General features: G+C 31.4%; 1 protein-coding gene across 1 annotated transcript; it reads left to right on the forward strand.

The window, feature by feature from the left end:
- Positions 1-5,420: 5,420 nt before the first annotated feature.
- On the forward strand, positions 5,421-10,743 carry LOC112711273 (protein SIEVE ELEMENT OCCLUSION B). Its single transcript, XM_025763883.2, has 7 exons — positions 5,421-5,697; positions 5,783-5,881; positions 6,880-7,325; positions 7,424-7,518; positions 8,015-8,145; positions 8,960-9,418; positions 9,872-10,743. Exons 1-7 carry the CDS (start codon positions 5,494-5,496, stop codon positions 10,448-10,450), a joined length of 2,013 nt encoding a protein of 670 aa, XP_025619668.1. The 5' UTR covers positions 5,421-5,493; the 3' UTR covers positions 10,451-10,743.
- The last annotated feature ends 617 nt before the right edge of the window (positions 10,744-11,360 follow it).

The raw sequence follows: 11,360 nt of genomic DNA on the forward strand, positions 1-11,360 counted from the left end.
TGATGGAGTACATAGAGTACTAGTATTTATTCATGGAGAGAATCTCATTCTCTATTCAATAGAATATCAATTAGATATTAGAGATTTTACTTTAAACTCTTATAATAATAAAAATACTCAATATTTTTATTATTGGTCAAATCAACCCTTAAGAGCAATTTTGATTCGCATCCTCAATACTCATATTGAGTTTTTCCAAAAAGATCACAAACCTTAATCATATTAAGGCCAATTATAAATTATTTGTAATAAAATAAATCTCAAAAATGCTTACAAGAATAATTCTCACAAAAGCCATTTGACTAATGGCATTTCAACCTCTAAAGTTATTTAATTCAAAATATATTACTCAATACTCCCACTAGTTTAAACAAAATTTTTGATAATCATACTACCTTACTTTGGGCACCACATCTTCTCAAAATGTTCAGCAATAAATAGTGGGGAGATGCCTTTGAAATTAGAACTTATGACTGTCCAAACAACCCATGTAAAATAATATTACAAATATTTCAAAAGTTCTGACCATTTCAAAAATAATTTTATTGGAGGATATTATTTTAATAGAATTATCATCTCCATGATAACCCTTTGATACATGAAAACAATTCTCAAATGTCAATATATTACTTTCAAGTATGCCAATAAAAATGGGCATATTTAAAAATTTAAAATATGAAAATAAATAAAGAAATCTATATTTCTGACAAAATTATGTAGAATCACGAATGAGTATCTTGGTTTTCAAGTTATTACTCATCACTATTCCAAATAAACATGATTAAATTGTATCTCATACAATTATAATCCCAAATAATTATCTGGTTATCAGACAATTATTTAACTGAATTATATTTTGTACCCTAAGTTGTCTAGGTTCAAGTATAAAATTAATTCTCCTTATATATCATCATATGCATAAATAAATTCTATCTTTGAGTACAAGCCTTCTGGTTGTCAGGTGATGAGCGGATAATTTATACGCTTTTTGGTATTATTTTTAGGTAGTTTTTAGTAGGATCTAGCTACTTTTTGGGATGTTTTTGTTAGTTTTTATGCAAAATTCACATTTCTGAACTTTACTATGAGTTTGTGTATTTGTATATGATTTCAGATATTTTCTGGTTGAAATTGAGGGACCTGAGCAAAAATCTGATTTAGAAGCTGACAAAGGACTGCTGATACTGTTGGATTCTAACCTTCCTGCACTCGAAGTGGATTTTCTAGAGCTACAGAATTCCAAATGGCGCGCTATCAATTGTGTTGGAAAGTAGACATCCAGAGCTTTCCAGCAATATATAATAGTTCATACTTTACTCTAGTTTTGATGATGCAAACCGGCGTTCAAACGCCCCTTCTCTGCCCTATTCTAAAGTCAAAACGCCAGAACTGGCATAAAAGCTGGAGTTAAACGCCCAAACTGGCACCAAAGCTGGCATTTAACTCCAAGAGAAGCCTCTACGCATGTGAAGCTCAATGCTCAGCCCAAGCACACACCAAGTGGGCCCGGAAGTGGATTTCTGCATTATTTGCCTATTTCTATAAACCCTAGTAGCTAGTTTCATTATAAATAGGACCTCTTACTATTGTATTTTCATCTTTTGATCATCTTTTGATCTCTTGATCACATTTTGGGGGGCTGGCCTCACGGTCATGCCTGGACCATTATCGCTTATGTATTTTCAACGGTGGAGTTTCTACACACCATAGATTAAGGGGTGTGGAGCTCTGCTGTTCCTCGAGTATTAATGCAATTACTATTGTTTTTCTATTCAATTCATGCTTATTCTTGTTCTAAGATATTCACTCGCACTTCAACCTGATGAATGTGATGATCTGTGACACTCATCATTATTCTCACCTATGAAGGCGTGCTTGACAACCACTTCCGTTCTACATAAGATTGAGCGTGTATCTCTTGGATTTCTGGTCCACGACGCATGGTTGCCTCGCCTGACAACCGAGCCTTCACTTCCGTGAGATCAGAGTCTTCCTGGTATAAGCTAGAATTATTGGCGGCCATTTCTGAGATCCGAAAAGTCTAAACCTTGTCTGTGGTATTCTGAATAGGATCTGGAAAGGGATGACTGTGACGAGTTTCAAACTCGCGACTGTAGGGCGTAGTGACAGATGCAAAAGGATAGTAAATCCTATTCCTACACGATCGAGAACCAATAGTTGATTAGCCATGCGGGAAATCGTAGAGGACCTTTTCACTGAGAGGATGGGAGGTAGCCATTGACGCCGGTGAAATTCTACATACAGCTTGCCATTGAAAGGAGTATAAAGGATTGGATGAAGGCAGTAGAAAAGCAGAGATTCAACAGGAACAAAGCATCTCTATGCACTTATCTGAAATTCTCACCAATGAATTACATAAGTATTTCTATCTTTACTTTATGTTTTATTTATCTTTTAATTATGAAAACTCTATCACCCATTTGAATCCGCCTGACTAAGATTTACAAGGTGACCATAGCTTGCTTCAAGTCGACAATCTCCGTGGGATCGACCCTTACTCACGTAAGGTATTACTTGGACGACCCAGTGCACTTGCTGGTTACTTGTGCGAAGTTGTGACAAAGAAGTGAGATTACAATTGTGCGACCAAGTTGTTGGCGCCATTATGTATCACAATTTCGTGCACCATTAGGTTGCTCCTTGTAAACAAGAGATAAATTTATTTTTGGTAAACTCCTAACTTTTAGGATTCATCTCCATTGTTAGAGAATTTTTTTTATCAGTACTCATAGATAAAATTTTATACTCCCAGGTTGTCTAGGAAAAATATAAAATTAAATCTCTAATACATCAAATGTATATACTGATTATTATCTTAAAAATAAAACTCCTGGTTGTCAGGCCGCTCATTATAATCAAGAACATTAGAAAAACTAATTTCTAAAATTATAGTGTTCAAAACACATCAATCAAATCAAAATTTAATTTTTCATGTACTAACGTTTAGCCTTAAAAAATTATCAAATCAAATTTGACCTTTATATATACATTTATATATATAAGAAACAAACAAAAGGTATTTTGCATCTTATTCCTTTTATGTGATCAAAATCACAATAAAATTTAATAAATAAATAAAATCAAACAAAATATTTTATTATAAATATAACTTTTATATTAAAAAATGATAATTTAATCACAATTAAATAATTAAAATAAATTAACTATTAATTTATTAAAAAACCATTTCAATGGAAATAAATACATCACACGCTTAAAAAAATTAATTTGAATTAATCTTATTAATTCACGAACTTTAAGAAAATAGGAATAAAAAATTTAAACACAAAAAAGCCAAAGCTCTGATACCACTGAAGGATTACCATGTGTTCATAACACGCAGCAAAAGAAAAATAAGACAATCCTAAAGATCTATTTTGTGCTTAAACTTTATTCCAATAAGCAATATATAATATAGATCAGATCTAAATACCTTTAGACGCATTAGTAAAAACTTTATTCTTCGATTGTACGAAGACTCTATGCGTATCCACACCGAAACCAACCGTTGCAGTAAATTCCTTAACCAATGGACATCTGATCTAAATTGAGAAATCTCTTGCAACTCTTTACATGCTATAAAATTTTTCTCCAAGAATCAGGCTCACATACATTTATGTGTGTAGAGGTAAAGGAATAAAATTCTTGTGTTTTACTCTCACACTTTTCTCTACTCTTAGCATACATATATATAGTATGAGATTTGTTATTGATTTTAAATTTGATTCTCTATTCAAATTTAAATCATATCTTGAAATTCTAAATCTGAATCCTTCAAATTTATGAATCATATCATAACTCAATTTGAAAAAGAATCAGTTAGGATCTCAACTAAATTTATAGAATAACTAATTATTCTCAAATCTCATTTAATATTCTCAATTATCATGTAATTATTATATTCTTGGTGCTAGCAAAGAATATAATAATATTCCATTTGAATTAATATAATTATTTATTTGATCAAATCAAAATAATAATTAAATAATTCTATAGCAAAGATTAGAACACTCGTTAGTGTATGACCCCATAGGTTCAATACTAAGCGGATAGTAAATTAGTCAGACTAAATTTACTAATCAAGGTTGGCGTCTAGCAACACTCCTCAACGACCCGATAGTATGAAGTAATATATTTTTACTAAGAGCCTTAGAAGAACAAAGTATAATTCCTTCCATCTTTCTAACTCTTGGTTAACCTTTAGAGTATGATTTAATTGTCAAACTCTAACTTGTTACCATTATTATAATGAACTGTGAATGACCTAAGAAACTCATTTCTTCATTCATTCAATCCCCTTGACCAAGATTTTATTCATCTCGGTCATTATAATCACAGAACTCAAACTCTTTACCGAGAGTTGACGGATTCCTTATTGACTAATTATTAATTCTACAAGTATTTAACTTATACCCAATATCCATTCAACTAGCACCCTAGGGTATTAGGTATGCGGAATCAAAGTATAATAAATACATTATTAATTACTATGACAGTAGCAGGTCAAAGGAAACTCTATTACTTTGTTCATCTTCAGAATATCCTATTGACAAATATGCGGTAACTATAACCATTAGGAATTCTCAAAGTGAGTCAGTTTAATGGTCATATCTCTATATGCACCATCTATATATATAATTTAATAAATGAGATCTATTAATCTTCATCCAATGAAAACCATATATATATATATATATATATATATATATATATATATATATATATATATATATATATTGATCTTTCCGGATTATATATTAATGTCCTTTTTAATAATCCTATGACCAAGAACAATTTAGATTAAACTATAAAAGAATTATTTCTCAATATTATGATCACTATCACAATGATAAATCTCTAAATTTAATCAAGAACCTTATTATATTAACATTTTAATATCATAACAATAACAAATTATTTGACACATGATTGATTGGATTGTGGTCATACTCTTTATTCCCAACACAACCTGTATTTTTGCAGGTTTAAAATTATAAAAATAATTAAAAAATTAAATCGCAACCTGCATTTTGTAAGTAAAAAATTAAAAAAATTCTACTTTACACAAATTGTTACCCGCATTTTACTCTAACATCGTATCAGTGTAATTACTTCATGCACATCTATTAAATAACGGGATTAAAATTAAAATACTAATTTAAACTCAAATGGATCCTCTTATTTTCACACTTGAGTTTATGTACTCTGTCCTCTCTCTCGTACCCACCCAACTGTCACTGTATACTTCACTACTCTCATTGAGTCATTATAGGTATCGTGTAATAATTATAAGATTAAACAAATACAAATAAATAAATAAATAACTCTTTTTCTCCTCTGAAAATGAAGCAGCTTTGGAGGTTATAAATAGGGGGAGGTGAGGAAGCAGGATAATCACCAAAACCAATACTCTCATCTTTGAATATCCATCCTTCTTTGCCATCTCTATAAATCTCTTTTGAGTTCTCTCTCATGGCTACTAAGCATTCCCTAATGACCATCCTACACAAAAACGTGCAGACTCAGAGCCCATTAACCATGTCTGATGAGCAGATATTGGAGCAAATATACTCAACCCATGTCCACTCTGACACCAAATTTGATGTTCAGTCTCTCTTCACTCTCGTCGACAACACCCTTAAGCGTTCCACCTCCATTGTTGACAATGTTGTCCAGGTACCACTCTTTACTCTCCCTCTCATCATTCTTTACTCGATCTCCTTCAGATACACTTTCTTCTAACTCTTCATTTTATTTACAGGGCTCCAAAACAAGCACCGTGGAGCTCCACGCAGAGGATAAGAACGCCGAACCTAATTTCAACTCACCACTTTGTACCCTCAAACAAATTTCGCACGAGGTTATCACTCTCATATTCTCACAAGAATAAATAAACTAAAACATATAAGAAAAGTAGCAAAAAATAATGTTCATTATCAAAGAGAGGTAAACATCATGTCATAACCACTACTACTCCACTAGTAGGATATATGAAGACTCAACTATATGACTATATGTTATTTTAACATAGTATAAGTATATTTTTTTTGAACAAATTTTTATGTTTTTCCGTTAAAATTTATTTTTTACTTAATTTTATACTAATAAAAAATATAAGAGACACGCATCAGATATGAGAGACAGACATCATGAAAAAGGTTTAATTTAGAGATACTCTTTGCGTCCTAAAGATTTTCTAAAATATTTGGACAAATCAAATGCATATTTCAAAGAAAAAAAATTATTAGAAAATTTTCACCGAGTTAAGAGAAATAAATAAGTTTTCAATTAGTACATTTTTAAGATGAAAAATATTATATTACTAATAAAATTTATTTTTTAATATTTTATCAATTTTAAATTTTAAATATTAAATTTAAAATTTTAATGATACAAAAATAAAATATTGTTGCTACATTAATTAATTGTCATTGATTAGTGTTATTTAAATTTTATTTTTAAAAATACAAAATTAATTATTATTAATTGTAATTATTTAAAGTTGGTTGGATAAAAATTGTTTAAACATATTTTTCCTGCTAAAACTATCGGGCCCCGAACTCTGTGGAAAACGAGCAAATGCTAGGGGCAGCAACTTTTGTGATTGTTAGCCATTAATGATGATTTGATGGTGTGAGATTGGTGTGAAATTTTATCTAATGGCTCACCTTCCTCTGCTGGTTACATACTGGCCAAAATTCAATAAAACTGCTGGCCCCTAGACTTTTCCATAGAAAACAAATTGAGGTCATCAGCAAAAAAGTGAAGAAAAAAAAAAGATAAAAAAGAAACATTTATCGATTTGGGTATATTTCAATGTGATAGAGTTTCTAACAGTAAGGTGATTTATTGTGGCAGATGTCTTGCAAACCTCCGGGTGAGGAAATTGCTCACAAGACCACAGTTGCCATTCTCAACAAGCTCTCAAACTATGAGTGGGACGCAAAAGCGGTTCTCACACTTGCCTCTTTCGCTCTCGAGTACGGTGAGTTTTGGCTGCTGGCTCAGCAGCAGCCAACAGATCTTTTGGCCAAGTCAGTGGCTGTGCTTAAAAGAGTACCGCTACTGGCAAGGCCGGCCGCGGTGCAGAAGCACCGTGAGGCCATCATCGAGCTCAACAATCTGGTGAAAACAACATTGCAAGTGATTGAGTTGATCTTTGCTTTGGAGAAGCTCACAAGTTATGACACTAAAGATGTGCCTGCTTTGTTGCCTGCTATTGAGCAAATCCCTGTTGATGTATACTGGTCTATCATCACTGTTGTGGCCATTGTTACTCAGATTGATTGCCTCACCACTCAATCGTACGTATGAAAATAGATTATGATTTCTTAAAATGTTATAGTGAACTTTGCTGCTTAATTAATACGTAGAATAATGTGTATATTTTGGTTGGTTTCAGAGAGCATAAGCAGGAACTGTCCTACTATGGTCAAAAGATCAACATCATCCTTAGCAAACTCAGGAAGCAAATCACTCTCTGCAATCTACAGATAGGTGAGAAGAAATTTTTAGATCCCATAAAATTATTATTATTATTATTATTATTATTATTATTATTATTATTATTATTCTTATTATCTTTAATAAATATAGTTTTGTCAAAAATGTAGACATGTACAGGACAAGACGAAGAACTTACATGGTTTACGGGTTTTAACTATTAAATGAAATAAAATAATTTATTTATTTCTTCTCCTTACTCAAAATTAATAAAAAGTGCAAACCTTGACTGTATTGAACTACTATATAAAGTTGGCTCCTGATTAGGATTATTCTAGATTAAAATTAAGCGAGATCTGCTACAAAACTTTTTTTTTTAATAAACAATTAGCTAATAAAATAGTAAACGTATAAAATTAAGGGTTTAGTTGATATTGTACAGAGAGATTGGGAAATTTAGAAAATAAATATATTATGTTAATATTAGAAAAAAAACTTTTAGTTGTTCTATACTAATCAATTTTTATTATTATCTACTTTTGCTTTACAGAGGAGGCAGAATATATTCGCAAGCTCAGGAAACTTTTCCAAACCCCAGTTGAAATCATGGAGGTGTTTAGGTTTCTCATTTTTCCAAAGGATGCCCCACAGCAACTGTTTGACTGTGCTACTAAAACCACGGTTTGTAACTTTTTACAAAAATTTGTGGGGAACTAACTATGACCAATTGACCATAAGTTTTTTTCTTCTTCTTTGAACTAATAATGCAAGTACAATTATTTAAGATAGCTAAAGAGAATGAGAGTAAGATATAATATACTTAGTCATATAATTATAATTGTTTTGTGATTTGTCCATACTGTCACAACTTCATTTGCGAATCTGCCAATATCAATAATTACACACAGCTTGGGAAAGCAAAATTGTTAGATCCATTAACCATTTTAGTCATTATATATTTATATAAATATATATTATTTATTTATTTTTAATATATATTTTATATTACAATAAATATTTCATATAAAGAATTATTTGATAATTAATTTATTATGTAGAGTTAATATGAGTAATAAAAAAATCTGAACCTAAAACTGGACTGAGCAAAATCCGTACAATAATGAAACCTCGTCGTAAAAAACCAACTAGAAATTTCCTGGGAAACATGATGACTAATCATGATACACAGTACACAATATGACTCATTACAAGAAATTATATATATTTTAAGTACATACTTTTCCATCTATTAATAAAAACAAAAAAAAGTAAAAATATATTTTTTTATTATAAAAACAACGACATAAATTTAATAATATATCAAAAAATGATGTAAATATAATTTCTTATTCTTTAGCAGCTTAGCCTCATTTTTCACTAGTCAGATGATATGAACAATATAATTGAATAGTAACATATAAAACGTTATTCTAACTTTAATCAAGTTGATGCATTGTTACATCCTCCTTGACATTTTGTTGCCTAAACTAAACAGGTTGACATCAGTGTAATAAAGAGGAAGAATGTGTACTTGATCATATCCACCCTTGACATCACGGATGAAGAAATCTCAGTTCTGAGGCCAGTTTATGATTACACCAAAAGTCATGATCAGTACAAGATCGTGTGGATTCCGGTGGTGGAAACGTGGACGGAGCAACTGCGGAAGAAATTCGAGGCTCTGATGACAAAGATGCCATGGCTTGTGGTTACGCACTTTGGAAGCATTGCAGGGTACAAGTACATCAGGGAGGAGTGGCATTTCAAGAAGAGGCCTTTGGTTGTGACGCTGAACCCTCAAGGCAAGGTGCTTCACTCCGACGCCTTCGATCTCATCCATGCCTATGGAATGAAGGCCTTCCCTTTCACCATTGCCGATCAAGAAAGGATTGACAGAGAAATTCATTGGGTTAGTTCTGTTGTTGGCGATGTTCACCCCGCGGTAACTGCCTGGGTAAGTAATAATTAATAAATGTTATGATATCTTTTTTCTTTTTAATATAATTTAAACAGAAATATGAATGATTAGTGTTTGTGGTTATGATAAATACCTTGACTAAACAGTTTTAGCAACGTTAAAATTAAAGTGATAGTACTTTTTATTTTTAGTTTTTCAATTAAAAATGTTATTAAATAATAAAAAATATTACTTTAATTCTAATTTGCTAAAATAGTATAATTATCGCATCCATTTAACAATAAATACTATGTCTCTCCTAAAAATTTAAAATATTAAAAAATATATAAAAATAAAAATATTCTATTTAAAAATATTTTGATAATTATAATTATAATAATTATAAAATAAAGTTAAAATTAAAGTCATACTTTTTGTAGCAACATTTTTTTGAAACATAGACACCATTAATTATATTTTGAATAAAATCCGATTTACTATGTGATGTAGATTCAACAGCACAAGTACATATTCTTCTATGGAGGCAAAGACAGAGAATGGATCGAACAGTTCACAAAGTACGCAACCATACTTGTAAACGACGCTACCCTAAAGTCCGCAAACATTTCAATAGAATTGTTCTGCGTGGAGAAGCAAGACAAGAGCCTCCTAAGCCGCTTCTGGAGCGGAATTGAGAGCATGTTCATCACCAAGTATCACAGGACCGTTGATGCGGTCACACAAGAAGTGCAGAGGATGCTCTCCTACAAGAACGAGACAGGGTGGGCCCTACTCACCAAAGGCTCCTCCGTGGTTCTTAGTGGCCATGGAAACACGGTGTTGAAGACGGTTGCGGAGTTTGAGAAGTGGAAGGAGATTGCGATCGGGAAAGAGTTTGAGTTCTCAATTAAGGAGTATCATGAGAAGATAGTGCGCACTACTCACCGCTGCTCCCACCTTGAGATTCCTAACGTCGCCGGAAAGTTTCCGGAGACTATAAAGTGCCCTGATTGCCCCAACACTATGGAGATTTACATCAGTTACAAGTGCTGCCACAATGGGAACACCGCTAATAATGACAAACACTAGCTACCTATATTGAGAGCTGAATCAGTTGTTTGAGTCTTTGTTTATGTTTCTTTTATTTCATGCATGTATCTGTCTTCACTCTTCAGGCTTTGAAACCCTTTAAGAGAGAGCTATTCCTATAGTTTCCTTTGTGGTTGTGTGTGAGGATTAAGCTTCTCTTGAGAAATAATTAACTACATATGCATGGTTGTGTCACTTCAGAAATTATGTGTTTCTTCCTACCTATGTAATGTATGTTGCCGCGGTCAAATTTCATGCAACTTTTAATATTGAAGTTTATTAGCTTCTTCTCATATTGTCTATTTGCATATATTCAAATTTTATATATCATCAAAGTCTGATTGTAATATTTAAAATACTATGAGAAGTTATTTCGTTTAATACGCATTATTTTCATTTCTAGAATTCAAACTAATAAAGATTATTTCTATTGAAAAAGAAGATTGTTTATTACTTGATCAACTTAATATTTAAATTTCGATATTTAAACTGAATTTATTTGTATTATTATCTATTAGTTATTTAATAAGAAATTTTTGCCAATAGAAACCATGCATATAATGAATTGTGGAATAGAGTAATTAGTTTTAGTCTAATCCTAATCTAATCATAACCATGGGTGTTAGTAACAATTTTGGTTACCTACATATTTATGGCTATGCATGCAACATTAATTCTATTGACATTAACTATTAAAATCCCTTATTCGTACAGGAAAATTTTTAAGTGTTCCGTTTACTTTATTGGAATACCAGTCTCAGGTTGTGGGTTTTGAAAAATAAACAATAGAACTGTATTTGACTATGACATTAATATTCTCAGTACGGACAGGTCAATCTGTTATATTTGTCGTTTAGCAAAATAAGAAATTACGATTTAGTCTCTTTAATATCTAGTAAAAATGTCTAAT

This window comes from Arachis hypogaea, chromosome 9 (assembly GCF_003086295.3).
Source record: "Arachis hypogaea cultivar Tifrunner chromosome 9, arahy.Tifrunner.gnm2.J5K5, whole genome shotgun sequence".
NCBI classification, from domain to species: Eukaryota; Viridiplantae; Streptophyta; class Magnoliopsida; order Fabales; family Fabaceae; genus Arachis; species Arachis hypogaea.

What these genes read in the sequence shown, in the direction of transcription:
- LOC112711273 (XM_025763883.2), top strand. Translation starts at nt 5,494, where the DNA reads ATGGCTACTAAGCATTCCCTAATGACCATCCTACACAAAAACGTGCAG. An exon ending in TCAAACAAATTTCGCACGAG is followed by an intron (nt 5,882 to 6,879) that starts GTTATCACTCTC and finishes TTATTGTGGCAG; the next exon opens with ATGTCTTGCAAACCTCCGGG. An exon ending in TCTCTGCAATCTACAGATAG is followed by an intron (nt 7,519 to 8,014) that starts GTGAGAAGAAAT and finishes TTTGCTTTACAG; the next exon opens with AGGAGGCAGAATATATTCGC.